The sequence below is a fragment of the Agaricus bisporus genome (genome assembly GCF_000300575.1).
Source record: "Agaricus bisporus var. bisporus H97 unplaced genomic scaffold AGABI2scaffold_8, whole genome shotgun sequence".
Classification (NCBI taxonomy): domain Eukaryota; kingdom Fungi; phylum Basidiomycota; class Agaricomycetes; order Agaricales; family Agaricaceae; genus Agaricus; species Agaricus bisporus.
Genome location: NW_006267371.1, coordinates 877,389 through 893,383, shown reverse-complemented (window position 1 = coordinate 893,383; position 15,995 = coordinate 877,389). Strand labels below are relative to the sequence as shown.

The window sequence follows — 15,995 nt, the reverse complement described above, 5'->3', positions numbered from 1 at the left end:
GACATGTGGACGATCTTCCACTTCCATGGTCATCAGGCGCAACTCGGCTGCTTTGCGGATATACTGGGACCAGGATGTTCACCAGCTGAAGAAGGCTGATCGGTCTCTCCTTGGTAGTGAGGAGATAAATACTCGAACAGTTGTTCTACACAGCTGCCCCCTCCCAACATGTCCTTACCTGAACTCATTGTCGCGAACATCTCTAGCGGAATCGAAATGGCATACCTCGATTCCGGGCCAGTGCCAGACTCGAAAGATTTCGTGACCATGGTCTGGGTTCACGGATTATTCTTCAACGCTTGTGAGAATTTCTCATTCTTTTCCATGTATTCATTGACCATATTTATGACCAGATAGTATTGAACGTCTCTTGCCATTCGCCCGTCAATCTAATATTCGTCTCATTATCGTGATGAGGAGAGATTATCCCGGGTCCAGCCGCTATACCGATGAAGAGATGGCACTCGTCACTGAGAATCCAGAATTATTTTTCAACCGGGCCGGTGCACTTTATCTGCAGTTCTTGCATCATATCTTGAAAAACACGCCCATTTGCAAACCCAGTACGGACCGTTCAAGGGGAGGTGGTATCTGTCTTGCAGGGTGGTCACTTGGTAATAGCTTCGCAACGTGGGCACTTTGCGAGAATAAGTTGGTAGATAGAAAGGTGTACGACGATCTCGAGCCTTATTTCACTACTTATATCTTCATAGGAAAGCCGGCCTTTGTTCTTTGGTGTGCGTCAAATAACTGACCGACTTGCACTTCTAGACCCACCCACCGTTGCTCTTGGGGTCCGCAGGCCAGGAGACGAAGATGCTTATGAGCCCATCAGAGCAGGGGATGGGATGGAAGCATTCCGTCTGTGGATCACCAGTTATTTCAACCACCCCTCGCCGTGGGATGGAACGCTTGCCACGTTAGATCAACGCGGAACTTCTGGTCGGAAACCTTCTTCATCATCTACCTGGACTGATGCAGAAATTGAACGATGGTTATCGGATTCGGGCTTAAGATCAGACGGTCTGGTAATGTATGCACCTCATGCATTTGGTCCTTGACTGCCGCTGATATTCAGACTTTATTTTCTTCGATTTTAGAACGAACGACGTTTCTCAGTCGCATTTGAAGAAAATGTCCACTGAAATACTTTTGGGTAGACCCAAGGTATTCCCTCGTCTTCGTATTGAGTATATCTTCGGTTCTGCAGCCCCCTGGCCGAGCGTTCTGGCATTTGACACCTTTTCCACAAAACGAACCGAACTCAACCGCAAAGGAGACGATACGGATCTACGCCCAGTGAAATTCACTCTCGTTCAGGGGGGTAATCATTTCGTGAGTTTATGACAGCCATTGAGTTTCAAGCAACCATTTCACACACCACGGTAGATGCATACTGACGCTCCAGAAAGTTTCATGAAGCTATTAAAGACGAGTCTGGAGGAACAGCCCAATGCTTATACGATTTTGCATACGACTCCACTTGTTCTAGGATAGGCCTTTCAAGTTTCCGGATTAGTCGTAGGAAGGTACAGGGTGGAGTGGAATTCATTATCGATGTGGGAGTGCCAGGAAGTAACAAAGGATAAATGTGCCATCAGCCCACCTTGGTACCCCTAGGCGGGCAACGAAGGGGAAATTCTGTTTTTTCAAATTAAAATCCACCAAGTGAAATTGTGAACCCTCTGTTGTACTGCGTTTCGACGAAGCAAAAGTCGGAAAAGGGACTCGGCCACTTTGATTTACCAGTGGCTGTGGGAATAATTTGATCCGGGACTATTGATTTTGCTAAATATGGAATTCCGGATCCCGTTGTCCTCCGCCGAAGAGATGTCATTGTTTTCCAGAGTTCTCAACCTCCTTCGCAATCCCGTAAGACACTAGCTCTAAAATCACAATATACCTCTAATGGCTCCGATATATCCAGCCTCGGTGCGTCGGTCGAGATTTAGAAGGTATGGCTACATTGACTCTACAGATAACGAAATTTCTAACGTGCAGTGCCCTTCCAGGAAACCGATTCTATGAGCATCCGAGTGTTTCTGATGGTACCTTTCACTTTCTGTAGTTCTTGTCTTCATTCCAATGATCAGACAACCAGACCCGCGTCGGACAAAACGTACCATTGAATACAAAGATGAGGAGGACGTTTGGAATTACATAGGAGGGGGAAAGCGACTCCCAGGTGCGCTCTCACCTACATTCCGTTGTATGCATCAGCTCATTTCGTGTCACAGTTCAATGGAGCATGTGGTTATCCCACACAAGACCACATCCACCAACCGTTGAAGTGCGTTACGTTCACATCGTCGTCATTATGAAATTCACGATCTTGGTTGAATTAGGAGCTACAGCAAGATGCGGAGCGTCAACGGAGAGTATTAGCAAATGCAGCTCTTATCGACGCCCGTGATGCCAAGGAACGGCTGGCACGATTGCAACTGGAACAAAGTCTACAAGACGAGAACATTAAGCGAGCACAAATACCGCAGCCGGAACTTGAACATGATACTTCTCAGCCCATCTCAGCCCAAGAGAACGAAAAGACTGCCAGCTCATCTCGGAAGGAAGATTCACCACAAGTTGACATCGAGACCGAGTCATGGTCGCCCAAAACGTTTCGGCGAGGTGGAGGATCCCGGTGACCTATACCGTACTTCAGGATGGCCCACACCAAGAAAACTGCGTCCAGATATTCCTCAGTATATCCGTAATCATACTCCACGTCTCCACGCTTTCGTCAATTATGTTGTGGTATTTTGAAGGACATGCACGTTAAGCAAAGCAGCTCCAAGGCGAGAACAAGTATTCCCTGACAAAATGAGGGAATGTGCTCGGTTCATCAGCAGAATACCTCTGCCACCTTTTTCGGTCGCCCTAGATTGGCTTACCGCGGTCATTTTGACATCGACACTAGTCTCTAAACCCGAAAACTTTCGTTTGGGTTCTGGATTCTCCTAGCAAGAGACTGAGCAATCTTCAGGTTTCTTTTGAGACCAACGTGTCAATTGTACAACATCTTGGTTGATAAAAGTTGTCAACTTTAACTGTTTCTCATCCTTCTGGCGGGGTTTTGTCGTCTACATGGGGTAATAAAAGAAAGAGAAATATTCATACAAGCGAGAAAGAGACATCCACGAAGTATGGCAACCTCGATGATGCTGTACGATGCCAATCAATTTGTCGTCGTCGCCACAGCGGGGCCGCGTCATCCATTAGCCTATTTGCTTATTTGGTCCCGCCTTGAATCTGGGGTGACATATCGACTATCAATTTTTTGAACGGCCAACCTCCGCCAAGATCACAGATTAAAATATCGGACAGTTTATCAAAAGAGAAGGGAGTTTCGTCCTATCTGCATGATGATATTTAGATCTAGAAGCTGTCACTCGGTCTCAGCGTCTCCGTCAAACCGAGGCTTTCAGGCAAAAATTTGATAGTCAATCGCGTAATCTACACATCAACCTGGACATTTGTGTACGAACTGAGTGTGGAGGTATTTCTGTTTTCCTTATTACGACGTATATCGACAACACCCGTGCATGAATCATCATCGACATTGGTTGGCTGGATGTTACAGTCCCACTGCAAAGTAGTAAGTCTATTTTGAGTTTGTTTGTCCCAAGCGCGTCCCGAAAATACTCGACACCAAACGAGGAAGTATGAAATAGTCTTTGAGGAAAAAGATCATTAGTGTATCAACTAACGATCTGCAAAGAGCACTCACCGCGATATGTATACCAACACCACCGAAAAAGTGATTCGCGGAAGGATCTTTGAGGATATATCCGATTAGGTAGCCAAAATTCCATATAGTACTTAGTGAATAGGACTCAATCAACATTGCAGCGATACCCAAGTATTGCGCAGCAACGTCAGTTTGACCTGAGGTTAGTGAGCCCTCACTGTTTGTTATAGTTATATTGGATGCGTACCCATCAACTTGATATGTTTCTGTCGGACAAACATCAGACATATGATGATCATTGATGTCATGATGAATTTGCTTGCGGCGGTGAATGCCTCAGCCATCACGTTCACTATGTATGTGGTACGAGGGACGTTTGAATATGACCCGGCCAGAGGACCCCATCCGAAAACCAAATGCAGGATTCTCGTTACTAGCAACGTCTTAAAGGAGCCAACATGGATTCACCGAATTAGAGCTTACCAACTGAGGCCAGATAGGATAATGTAGCCAAAATGATGGCGGGAACAGCAAACTGCGTCCCACTGTAAATAACCCAAACACGCCACAGCTAGACAGATCTGAGTGAATTGTTATATAATAGAAATGTTGACGCACTAATACACCCACTGCCAAGAATTCTACTATGAAGCTGATGATGCTGTTTATTTGTATGACCGTCGCGACATGATTCTGCGCTGAAAGGCCAAGTGGGCCTCCAGGCAGGTTCTTGTAGTCGACAAAAATGATCCGGATGTATTGATTATTAAGTACCACATTGACTGTTCCACATATAATCATGACCGAAGCCAAGGTAAATGCCCAAAGCGTCTGTCGTTTGAAACCAGGACGTCGAAACTGCGAATATGAGAGGCGAGCATAAAGGCAGTAAAGGATGAGAGAGAGGGTGTACAGGGAGCTCCCGATACTTGTAGCGCAAATGAGAGTGAGTGCTTCGTCCAAGGCTGAGGGAATGCGGTCGTCCATTGAGGGCAACACAAACCTGTCTGAAAGAAACCTGTTTTTATACTCTCGCTGTTCAGTGGATTACCGATATAGAAGCCACATTTGATACTCCAACGGTGCGTAATGAGATGGACAAGACAAATTCGAGCTCCTGATACCGATAAAGGGTTGTCAAACAGATGTCAGCAGAGTAATATCTTGATGAATCTTTCATCTTTCAACAGCAAACCATTTTAATCAGTCAAGGCAGTGGCAAACAAACATGATCACCGACCTGTACGGTAATTTCGCAGGATTATGCATATGTACTAGTATGATCTCTTCAGGGAGCCGGATATCGTTTGGAAAGATGAAGACGGCCCATAATGTAAGACACCAAGATGTAATGTTGAATGGCGAGAGTAGAAGGTCCGAGAGATAGTGATCAGAATTCTGCAGGCCTCCCAGGGGTAAGGAAAATGTTGCAACGCTCGGCGAGAGTCGGTGACGTTCAAGTGCCCAGTAAGTCGACCAAGTTGATCAAGTTCCCAATTAGGCGACAAATATTTCACACGGCCAACCCTTCTGAGCCCAGCTGAGTGAGGATACTTCAACACATTTACCCCATCTTTGTGCACCAACTGGCGAGGTATCTTTCCTAGGTTGGCACCATGAGTCACCTTCCATGAGTTGTGACCCTAGTTGTATGATGTTTTGAGGGTTATCCGCAGACCGGTAGAAGCAAAAGAAAGAATCACGTACTATGTTGACACTGAATGTAATGAACAGGAAAAGCGAAAGGATTGCACAAAAGTGTTGAAGGGTAAATAGGTGCTCTCAGAACCCGGATCTCAAAACTGAGTCAGACGCCAAATCCTCCATCTTGATCATCATTTTGTATCAAACACGTTAATCGCACACTTGTCACTAATAGAACTTCTATGAATCATTTCAGTCGTTGTTGAGGTTACTGATCCGATTTGGATTATCAGATCCAATTTTGACATAGGCCTTGCTTCCGGTGGCGTTAGTAGACTGATCCGCATACAAATTCCCCATGTTCTGCACATATTTAGCCCAGTCAACCAATCTGTCATGGCGCATCAGACTAATATGTTCCATACACACAAAGTATCAGATTCATCATTCTATCACTTACTGAAGGACGCTTGAGAAACCACAGAGATGAATCATTGCCATTGGTCACGCCAAAACCATTCCGGCTATTCATAGCCCGTAAGTACTTCAGGTATACATACACTTTCATGACTAGTCTGGGAAAAGGCAGGCTGTCGCGGGTGGAGCTTCCCATGCCCTCGACCGCACTATTAACACAGACAGAGCACCCCCGTGTGTTCTTCAACGTTTTCTCTTACTTGGGTTCAGTCTCGTTCCCTTTAATCCAAAACAATGCCAGAAAGCTCCCAGGAGATATTGCGAGCAAACCAGTACGGCCGCCCCTCCTTCATTGATAAAATCGGATTATTCTCCAAACTTGCTGTCCTTCGTGAGTGCAGTATTTCTACCAGTGTCTGCTGGGAAGCTAACGTGACTTTTTCCGGGGCAGCCGTCGTATTGGTTTGGTCATATCTCTTCAAATGGAGTGGTAGGACCAGAAAGCGCAGCCTTCGTGATGGCCTTACTCGATTCTTACTCACCAAGCTCAACATCCGACAATGCCAACACGTTATCGGAACAACCAAAGCAACCTATAATGCCTGGTGCAAGCAGGTCAAACAAGAGCCTCACATCGAGGCAATCGGTGAAGGTGCAAATCTTCTCTGGGTCGGTGAACGGAGACTGGAAAAGGTCATTTTAGTTTTTCATGGTGAGTCTACATCTCTTGGTATGTCGTGTATGACTTATTCATTTGGAAATAGGGGGCGCTTTCTTGCTGCCTCCCATTGACACTCACGTGAAGTTCTGGGCCCGTGTCGGCGCCAAACTTGGCGAGCGCGGCATCAATGTATCTTTAGCTATGCTTGAGTACAGTGAGCATTTCATTACCAGTGAACCTGCCCTACGAAGACAACTGACCCAGACGCTTTCCCGTAAAGCTCTCGTCCCTGCCGCTGCTTTCCCAACCCAACTCAAACAAGCGGTGGCTGCCATCAATCACCTCACGAGCCTTGGGGTTAAACCACAAGATATTCAATTGGCGGGTGATTCGGCTGGTGCGAACTTGATCCTTCAAGTTCTTTCCCACCTCTTGCACCCTCTGGAGTACAAAAATGTACCAGCTCTATCTCTTGCTGCACCTTTAAAAGGTGCATACTTGATGTCTCCTTGGGTGGATCTCTCGGATATACACGGAACATTCAAGAGCGGTGATCCCACCGACATACTGACTACTGGCACTCTGCGTTACTGGGGTACAGAGATTCTCAGACCTGTGCCAAAAGAGTACCTCGGTTACGTCGAAGCCAACAGTGCAGGGGATGATTGGTGGAAAGGTGTCGATGCCTTGGTTGATCGTGTTCTTATCACGGCAGGTCGGGAAGAATGTCTCAAGGATGAGATTATTCGTTTTAACGCTGTATTCGAGAACTTCCATGCTCACGTCAAAATGGAGGAACATGATGGTGTACACGACGACCCGCTTTTTGCAGTGGAACTTGGGGAATCAGGTGAAGGTGCACCAGATATGATCATTGACTGGTTCCGAGCCGGTTACTGATATGCGCCAGTGTAAGTTTTTGGGCGTGTATAATTCGACTACAACGTTGTATTAGTCCTGTATGTTTCATACTCGTCGTTTCACAAGACTCGATTCTCATTCTCATGATCTGAGCTTGAGTTTTCGAAATATATCGAGATGCAGGAGAAAACAGCTTGCGGTGTGAATTTTGTTGAATAGGGGATTTAGCGTTTTCGTGGATGCGGCGTGCAATACTGGGACGAAGGTCAAGACAACCAAGATGTATGATAGGCTGGGCCATCTATGCCCCTCGTCGTTCATTTACACTCGGCATAACGGACTAGGGCATGTTTTTTTCCTCTTTGCTTTGTTAGTGCCTCCAAAACCAAGAAGGATGTGAAGATCTACCTTGGTGTGGCGCTTCCACCAGTTTCAATGAGCACAATGCCTTCGAAGTTGATCGCCCGGAGTTGGGCGTAGTGACAAGAATGGGGATAATGTAGGTGAGCATTGATGAAATGTGAAATCATCAAGAGTCAACGCGTAAGCTGCTACTTCAACACATTGCCATCCACCTGCACCTAGTCAGCCTATTGACCAGATTGGTCTGGGCCGTCGGACGCCGAGATGACCAGAATGTATGAGAAGGTGGATCTGGAGGTTGCGGTGACGATGGCGTCGAAAAACGGTAAGAGTTAGTGCCGAAGAAGAGGCGTCGGAAACGAAAGAGAAGCTCGGGAGTCAGCGGCAAGGGGGAGGTTGGATCAGCGATATGCAACGGCCCGAGTCTCGGAGCATGATTTGCCCTATGTATTGACTAAGAAAAAGGCGGCTCAGGGGAAGCCGTTTTTGCTCTAACTTGACAGCAGTGGCGGGTTGGGGTCGTTGAAGCGACTCCGAACCTGACCGAGATAGCAAGTGTCGTAGTCGATGTTTCATTGAGGTTGCTTCGGAATATCAAAAGCTCGGCTATAACGAACAAAATTGATAGTTGCTAGATCTATCGGTCCAGGTATGTACCCTGGTGAATTCGGGGCGTGAGGTGGTGAGCTTAACTTTGTGATCTGCCATCGACGCACTCGCGTTCATGTTGCTGCCATATTAATTGCCGTCATATTCCTGATCATCACAGTGTGATTCTAAGCGCACCACCGCGACTAGGTACACTTTCGCCTCTAGGTATGTATACAGCATCCGAGCGCTGCATGTTACATTTTGAATATTGGCGGAGAGGCTGGGGAGCCGTTGTTGCGGTTCGAGTGGAGGTACTGTCAGCGGTGCTTGTCATCCTTCTCTCAGGGTATTCGATTGGAAGCCTATACGCCAACCATTCATTTCAATGAGCATAATGACGGAGCTTAAGTATGGGTCTCTGCATGATTCTTCTTCTTGATGATGGTGGGCACAGTTTGATGTCGAATCTAGATGACGTCTACAGTGGTTCCTGTCGGAAAACCCCGCGAAGCCAAATTAGATGTGTGTCGCGTGCTCGCGGTTGGATATCACAGATATCACACTGTATTCTACTTTCTGATCATATTCAAACCAACTTGGAGACCTAGAGTCCTCATTCCGCACCACCCGTGGGTTAAAATCACTGCAGCCGTACTGCGCCGATCGGTCTCAGGCGCTCGTCTTCCTTTGTCGTCTCATGTCGTCTCTAGTGAGCCAGGAACACACGCCAAGCTTTATTCAGGTCTGTCACCGTCTGTGTACCTCTTCGGGAGCATCGCCAGTTCTGGACTTTTTGAACAAAGCTATTAGTGTCTCTGGGATACTCGCAATGATTGTTGCTAACAGTCGGCGTCATGCATATAACGTACTTCAAGTTATCCTTGTTCAACTCTGGGTTAAAAAAATCGTTCACCCCCGATCGGAACGTGTAAAGCACGCACCCCGATGCTTGGTCAGTCTAGCGGTTCAGGGTTGCAAACACCACTCAGACAGTCCGGGGATGAAAAGGTCAGCAGACTCGTACTGATCGCGATCAACGAACGACAAAGTTGACCCTTCTGACCTTTCTCATTCGCCTCTAGGCTCTCAAGACTCAATTGTCTTTGAATTATCCTGGACAGATTATCATGCATCGCTCTTTATGTTGCTGTTCAAGATACTGGAGAACTCACGACACGTGGGTTCATGCACATAAATCACGCCTCCTGCGAAGGCTTCTTTTATGGGTGCAAATGGCTGAAAATAACCTCTCGAATCTTCTTGCGAACTCGGCCACCGGCCAAGAAGATCACGGGAATCAATTGTCTGCAATGAGCTGGCTACCGACTCTGCCTTGTTATTTCCAATCCGACGGTTCTTGGTTGAAATCATACACTAAACATCTCTATGGCTGGGCAACTGCTTCAGAATTATCTGGCGGTAGTCTTCTGCCTAACATTCGATTATGCGCGGTGCATGAACCTATATTTATCACGATCCGATCGCAAATGCTCATAGAGAAGCACGCCCTTTTTGAGAATCTTCTCTTTCGAAATCATGTATCAGGATACCCATAATCTAAAGGTAGATATGTGAAAGATCCGCGAGATGAGGGCTGATCCGAGCTATACGGTTGTTTTCTCATCCACGCCCACAGTAGGTCATTGCTTCTATCTATCTAGGCTTATTTGCGTTCTTGAGTTATGAGCTTGGAGCCAGGCTGTGAACGTTTAGACCAATACTTTGGTCCGTGTCAGCTTATTCGTACTCGACTCTGAGGTTCAATCGATGCCTGAATCCTTCACATTTGGAATTATTCGTATAATCACATAGCCGCTCAATCTAGGGAGACTCTATTGTCATTTGAAAAATCTTACTTAGGAAACCCTTGTTCTGCAATGCGCGATCAAATCTGCCTTTCGACGATCTAGTGATACTTTCCCCTCGATCGCATAATATCAATTATGTGGGTGCCTGAGAAAAAACGTCTGCGAACCCTGGACGCTCATGGCCTCATGCTTCAGAATTCAAGGTAAGCCGAGTTTAAACAACATAAAACATTACAGCTTTGTGGGTATCGCTGAGGGGGCTAATACGCTATAAAAACGGTATCGAATCTACTATTCTTACCTTCAGACACTCCCATTCTTCCCCACTGCGATGTCTAGCTCCTTCACAAATAGTAAGGTTCCTCTTTTTGAGACCTTCTACAGAATTATTGATAAACGGAAAGCCGAGAACCAAAGACGTGATTCTGGCGATTCAGGGAACCATTCTATTCAGAGTTTAGCTTCAAGCTCGAGCTCGAGTTCAGGGCGAGTTTTACCAGGAGCGAAAACCAGCACACAAAACGGAAACGGAGCCATAGCTGTTCCGCCCGACTCAAATGCCAACACCCATCATCGGTCCTCAAATTCACCGCAACCTAGTCAAGTTAACAGCGCTTCCTCGCCGGCTTCGCAACGAGGTAGCTCCAGTCCCAATGATTCAAATGTTACGGCAGGCTCGGCCACTCATTTGAGCCGACAAGATGTAGGCCGTTGGTCCCATGCGGTACAGGGAGCGGATATGCCTGAGGAGGTCAAAGCGATTGTTCGAACTGGGAGGCACACCTGGAGCCGAGGAATTACACAAAAGACTACTGCGCCTGCTGCGAGTGGTTGAACATTGATACCGGAGAGTTCTGAAATTCGAGTTTCGAGTTTGAGATATTCAAGTTGACTTAGACGTGATTTGTTTGTATCAGCGATTCAAAGATGCTTCTATGATTTATGGCATGTTTGTACTCCGCGAAATCTTTTGAGCTTTACATTCCACTCGTTTTTACAGATTCTTTGAAAGTCGTCAGCGCTGAGTGACTTCACTAAGGACTACCCAACTACGTCTTTCTACTCCTATTTCTATTACGCATCTCGTACTCTGCACCCCTAGCCCTCACCGACTGTAGCAAGCAGACTTACTCTCCTTACACTTTTAAGCCGTACAGGGTTGGAGGCATCTTACCTAGTATCATTGGCCACCTGGTGGCCCTAGAAAGTATTGATTCTCAGTCCCGCAGGGTTAATTACTCAAACTGAGGCGAGACAAGACCCTCATTTGAAATGTAGTACAGGGCGAGGTCATACGCCATCAAAACTATGAATTATTGAGGTCATGTTCTTTTGCACAGCCACTATAGTGACGCTCTCATGTGGAAGTTGAACTTGAGTTGAACAACAATTGACCATCGATGCATCACTTCGGCCCTAAGCAGTCTTCAAAGTACAAAGGTTAATGATCAAAGGCCGAGGTCCGGCACACAATTGTGGTAAGTACTTATAAAGAATCACGGTTTCGAGGGTAGTGTTTTCAAACAGGAACAAATAGAGAATCAACGGTCCGGAAACAAACAATGAAAATTCAATTCGTCTCACCACACTACATCCCGATTGTTTCTACATAGGATGTCATCGTGTCATCCAGCACAAGGAACTCGGGATCCCAAACAACGTTCTTGGTCCTCCTTTGCTTCCGATAATATCAATAACCAGCTGTCGCAGCGAAGGGTACTAGGCCTTTCCGTGTGAAAGTTAAGGTGCGTGCATATCTCACAGCCTCGAGCTTGATCCTTGGTCTTAACGATGACTTCTTCTGCAGAGGGTCCGCCTTTGAGGCTGCTCGCGTTAGGTGCATGCGTCCGTTTGCATTCTCTCACCAATAGAGTGGCTAACTAGTAAACTCTGAACAGATGGCGGTGGGATTCGCGGACTTTCAGAACTACTCATCATCAAAGAAGTCATGCACAAGCTGATGTTTGAGGAGAACGAGAAACGGAAAAAGGACGGCAAAGAACCTCTTAGCGTACTCCCGAAGCCGTGCGATTACTTCGATCTGATTGGCGGTACTAGTACTGGAGGGTGCGCTGCGTTATACACCTACAATCGTCTCATGTTACTCACATGTATATTACAGGATAATTGCTTTGATGCTTGGGCGTCTCCGGATGGATGTAGACACGGCAATAACAAAGTATGATGCTCTGGCAAAACAAGTCTTCTCCGCTATGAAGCCATGGCCATGGGGAGACGGAAAATTCAGGGCGACAACACTCGAAGCAGCCATGAAATCTGTTGTGAAGAACGTAACTGGTGATTCCGAGTCATCCTTATTAGAAGGTGATCAAGCTGGAGTCTGCAGAACGTGAGTATATTACTCACTCTTCCATGCATTTGAATTTTGAATTCAAAGAATTACTAGTTTCGTCTGTGCCAAGAACGCCCATAACTTGGAAATTCCAGTGCTTTTCAGGACATACCAGTCTCGTGAAACACATATAAATTGCAAGATTTGGGAGGCCGCTCGAGCGACATCTGCGGCACCCACATTTTTCAAGCGCATTATAATTGGGGGGGACCAGCCCTTTATCGATGGTGGACTAGGCCGCAATAATCCGAGTCAGGTGGTACTGGAAGAAGCCAATGCTCTATTTGGCGCTCGTCAAATCGGGTGCTTGGTGAGCATTGGCACTGGACAGGCCAGAGTAAACGAGATCAAGAAACCTGGGTTCTGGCAGCGAATCCTACCAACCGACGTCATCGATGCGTTAAGGAGAATAACCACCGACTGCGAATCAACACACGAAGATATGTTGCACCGTTTCTCCAACTTGCCGAGCACCTATTTTCGGCTAAATGTCGAGCAGGGGATGCAGGAAATAGCGCTCTCCGAATGGGAGAAACTTAGCAATGTGAAGGCTCATACAACGCAATATATGAGGAAGGAGGAGGTCGCCAAGAAGCTTGGCTTGTTGGTTAGTACGATCAGAGTCCCGAGAGGGCAGCTGCTACTCGAGCAAATCAGTATGGAAGACTCGCTCTTGTAGATCCTCATAGGAATCTAATCTTGTTACCTAGTTACTCCTAGGCCTCCAAACGAATCGGTTCCACAAGCCAGGGAACGCAAGCGTTGTCCGCTTCCTGTGCAACCATTTATGGGACGAGAGGAAATCCTGGAAAAGATGCGCAAATATTTTGAGTTAGGGAGTGATTCTCGACGCGTCTTCGTTTTGCATGGTCTTGGGGGTTCCGGTAAGACCCAAATTGCTTTCAAATTTGTGCAAGATTCAACCTGGTATGATCTTACTCTCTACAAATTCGCGACTGGCGACAATTTATATGTTTAATTCCAGCTTCTCCGACGTCTTCTACATTGACGCGACCAATGAACAGACTCTTCGAACAGACCTTGAAGCCATCACTCTAGGGAATGCAGAGCGATCAGTAGATGCGAGTCTCCATTGGCTTGCAAGCCAGCGTGAGGGAAACTGGCTTCTCTTCTTCGACAACGCGGACGATGTGAACTTGAAACTGAAGAAATTCCTTCCTCAATCTGGAAACATCCTGGTTACAACACGTAACCCAGAGCTTCGCCTTCTTTCCGCGAAAGACGGAGATGCAAAAGTTGGTGCGATGGAGCACGAAGATGCGAAAAATCTGCTGCTGGATCGGGCTCGGGCAGAAGAGAGCTATGAAAATAAAGTGCTGGCAGAGGCGATTGTACAGGTTCTTCTCATTTTCGTTTCTTCAGAAAACACTTTCAGTCTAAAGCACGAGACAGGAACTCCATTACTTTGCTTTGGCTATTTCCCAAGCTGGTGCTTATATTCATTGCCACTTGTCATTAAGCGAATATCGAGAATTCTATCGACGTCACCACGACAAACTGTTACAGACTGAAGAGTTTCAGGGAGGAGATCCATACGAACGAGCGGTGTATGCGACGTGGAGTTTGAGCTACGAGAAACTTGACGCGTCAGCAAGATCTTTGCTCCAAATCTTCTCGTTGCTAAATCACGAAGGAATCTCGGAGGAAATGTTCGAAAAGGCGGCATCGTCTGAAGAGGAACTGGAGGATTCCGAACTACAAAACAAAGTGACTGAGTTGTTGAACGAGCTGGGAAAACGAGGTCCAGACTGGTCTTGGGACTTTAAGCAGGTCAGCAAGCGCCTTCGTTCATATTCGCTCATTGAATATGATGCTCGAAATCATACCTACAGCATTCATCCGCTAGTACAACAGTGGAGTCGTAGCACCATGGAAGGAAACAGACAGCTCATGCGGCAATGTGTACTCAGCATCATTGGTCTATCAATTTCTTGGACATTCGAGGACCAGGACTACAAATATCGACGCACACTTTTGCAGCATATCTCCAGCTCCAGAGTCTCGGTCGATCCAGAACAGATGGCGCCTTCGGTTTTGAGTGGTTTGGCACTTGTATATTTCGAACAGGGGCAGTGGAAGGAAGCGGAGGCGCTTCAGGTGGCGGTGATGGAGAAGTGGAAGCGGTTGCTTGGTGATGATCATCCAGACACACTCACGAGCATGGCCAATCTTGCGTCTACGTACTCAAACCAGGGGCTATGGAAGGAAGCAGAGGTGCTTCGAGTGGTGGTGATGGAGAAGAGGAAGCAGCTGCTCGGTAATGATCATCCTGCCACGCTCATGAGCATGGGCAATCTTGCGGCCACATACAGGAACCAGGGGAAGTGGAACGAAGCAGAGGCGCTTCAAGTGGTGGTGATGGGAAAGATGAAGCAGCTGCTCGGTGATGATCATCCTGACACGCTCACAAGCATGAATAATCTTGCGTCCATATACTGGAACAAGGGGCAGTGGAAGGAAGCGGAGGCGCTTCAGGTTGTGGTGATGAAGAAGAGGAAGCGGCTGCTTGGTGATGATCATCCTGACACACTCACAAGCATAGCCAATCTTGCGTCCACATACAGGATCCAGGGGAAGTGGCAGGAAGCGGAGGCGCTTCAGGTGGTGGTGACGGAGAAGAGGAAGTGGCTGCTTGGTGATGATCATCCTGCTACACTCATGGGCATGGCCAATCTTGCGTCCATATACTCGATCCAGGGGAAGTGGAAGGAAGCAAAGGCACTTGAGGTGGTGGTGGTGGAGAAGAGGAAGCGGCTGCTCGGTGATGATCATCTTGACACACTCACGAGCATGGGCAATCTTGCGGGCACATACAGGAACCAGGGGCAGTGGAAGGAAGCAGAGGCGCTTCAGGTGGTGGTGATGGGAAAGATGCAGCGGCTGCTCGGCGATGATCATCCTTACACACTCACGAGCATGGCCAATCTTGCGTCGACATACAGGGACCAGGGGCAGTGGAAGGATGCAGAGGCGCTTGAGGTGTGGGTGATGGAGAAGACGAAGCGGCCGTGTGGTGATGGTCATGATTGTTGAATACTGAGGTGCTTCATGATCAACACTGGGAGTGAACAGATGCTATGATATTGTGTATGGAGCATGCTAACAAAGGTCAACCTTTCCACTTGGTTTTTAGTCTTTTCCCGCTATTCTATTCTTATCATCTTTTGCCATTCCTGGCTTTCCGCGCCATTATTCATTTCTTCACTTGTGTTTGAGGACCGCCGCACGCCAGTGCACGGCGGGTACGAGTCAAGTCGTTTTGTAATTTATGCTATCACTATCGGGAACAAAGCTGAGGGATACAGTGAAAGTGTCGGTTCTGATGGGTATGTGTGCTCATGATCACTTCTGGAGATGGACCGAAGGTGACCACTAGTCACGCAACTTCACCGCTCATCCCACCCTCATTTCACCTCTCAATAGCGCACCGAGAAGCTGGACGCCATCCAGCTCAGGCTTCCAGCTGGGTGGCGCTCCCCGAGAACCTGACATCTGGAACCAAATCGCTTCATCTCAGCTAGATTTTCGGTCAAATTTCCCTGAGTAATTAAAGATCTCTCCGCTCAGCGCTGAGTACAACACTAGGTT

The 15,995-nt window shown here is 47.2% G+C and overlaps 6 protein-coding genes across 6 annotated transcripts; 5 read left to right on the top strand and 1 right to left on the bottom strand.

Moving 5' to 3' along the window:
• Positions 1 to 168: 168 nt before the first annotated feature.
• Positions 169 to 969, top strand: AGABI2DRAFT_179686 (hypothetical protein; the record flags this gene model as incomplete). The annotated part of the gene is made up of 3 exons (XM_006463213.1): positions 169 to 301; positions 354 to 737; positions 772 to 969. Coding segments are annotated over 3 exons (714 nt in total), but the record flags the coding sequence as incomplete, so codon positions are not given.
• An 860-nt stretch (positions 970 to 1,829) lies between these two features.
• Positions 1,830 to 2,681, top strand: AGABI2DRAFT_137722 (hypothetical protein; the record flags this gene model as incomplete). The annotated part of the gene is made up of 7 exons (XM_006463212.1): positions 1,830 to 1,872; positions 1,903 to 1,904; positions 1,930 to 1,955; positions 2,013 to 2,048; positions 2,102 to 2,185; positions 2,238 to 2,290; positions 2,346 to 2,681. Coding segments are annotated over 7 exons (544 nt in total), but the record flags the coding sequence as incomplete, so codon positions are not given.
• A 772-nt stretch (positions 2,682 to 3,453) lies between these two features.
• AGABI2DRAFT_179685 (hypothetical protein) lies at positions 3,454 to 4,702 on the bottom strand (the record flags this gene model as incomplete). Its single annotated transcript, XM_006463211.1, has 5 exons — positions 4,307 to 4,702; positions 4,172 to 4,259; positions 3,936 to 4,121; positions 3,728 to 3,885; positions 3,454 to 3,672 (listed from the first exon to the last, which is right to left on the bottom strand). Exons 1-5 carry the CDS (start codon positions 4,673 to 4,675, stop codon positions 3,454 to 3,456), a joined length of 1,020 nt encoding a protein of 339 aa, XP_006463274.1. The 5' UTR covers positions 4,676 to 4,702.
• A 1,235-nt stretch (positions 4,703 to 5,937) lies between these two features.
• Positions 5,938 to 7,414, top strand: AGABI2DRAFT_186905 (hypothetical protein). Its single transcript, XM_006463210.1, has 5 exons — positions 5,938 to 6,140; positions 6,201 to 6,401; positions 6,453 to 6,461; positions 6,514 to 6,624; positions 6,691 to 7,414. Exons 1-5 carry the CDS (start codon positions 6,044 to 6,046, stop codon positions 7,308 to 7,310), a joined length of 1,038 nt encoding a protein of 345 aa, XP_006463273.1. The 5' UTR covers positions 5,938 to 6,043; the 3' UTR covers positions 7,311 to 7,414.
• A 2,950-nt stretch (positions 7,415 to 10,364) lies between these two features.
• AGABI2DRAFT_120093 (hypothetical protein) lies at positions 10,365 to 10,868 on the top strand (the record flags this gene model as incomplete). The annotated part of the gene is made up of 1 exon (XM_006463209.1): positions 10,365 to 10,868. One exon carries the CDS (start codon positions 10,365 to 10,367, stop codon positions 10,866 to 10,868), a length of 504 nt encoding a protein of 167 aa, XP_006463272.1.
• A 956-nt stretch (positions 10,869 to 11,824) lies between these two features.
• On the top strand, positions 11,825 to 15,440 carry AGABI2DRAFT_120092 (hypothetical protein; the record flags this gene model as incomplete). Its single annotated transcript, XM_006463208.1, has 7 exons — positions 11,825 to 11,870; positions 11,932 to 12,100; positions 12,156 to 12,383; positions 12,441 to 13,042; positions 13,097 to 13,313; positions 13,372 to 13,744; positions 13,800 to 15,440. The coding sequence occupies 7 exons, from the start codon at positions 11,825 to 11,827 to the stop codon at positions 15,438 to 15,440; spliced, it is 3,276 nt and encodes a 1,091-aa protein (XP_006463271.1).
• Positions 15,441 to 15,995: the final 555 nt, after the last annotated feature.

Coding starts and splice junctions, on each gene's coding strand:
- AGABI2DRAFT_186905 (XM_006463210.1), top strand. CDS start 6,044: ATGCCAGAAAGCTCCCAGGAGATATTGCGAGCAAACCAGTACGGCCGC. Junction 6,141..6,200: donor CTCCAAACTTGCTGTCCTTC/GTGAGTGCAGTA, acceptor TTTCCGGGGCAG/CCGTCGTATTGGTTTGGTCA. Junction 6,625..6,690: donor TTTAGCTATGCTTGAGTACA/GTGAGCATTTCA, acceptor TTTCCCGTAAAG/CTCTCGTCCCTGCCGCTGCT.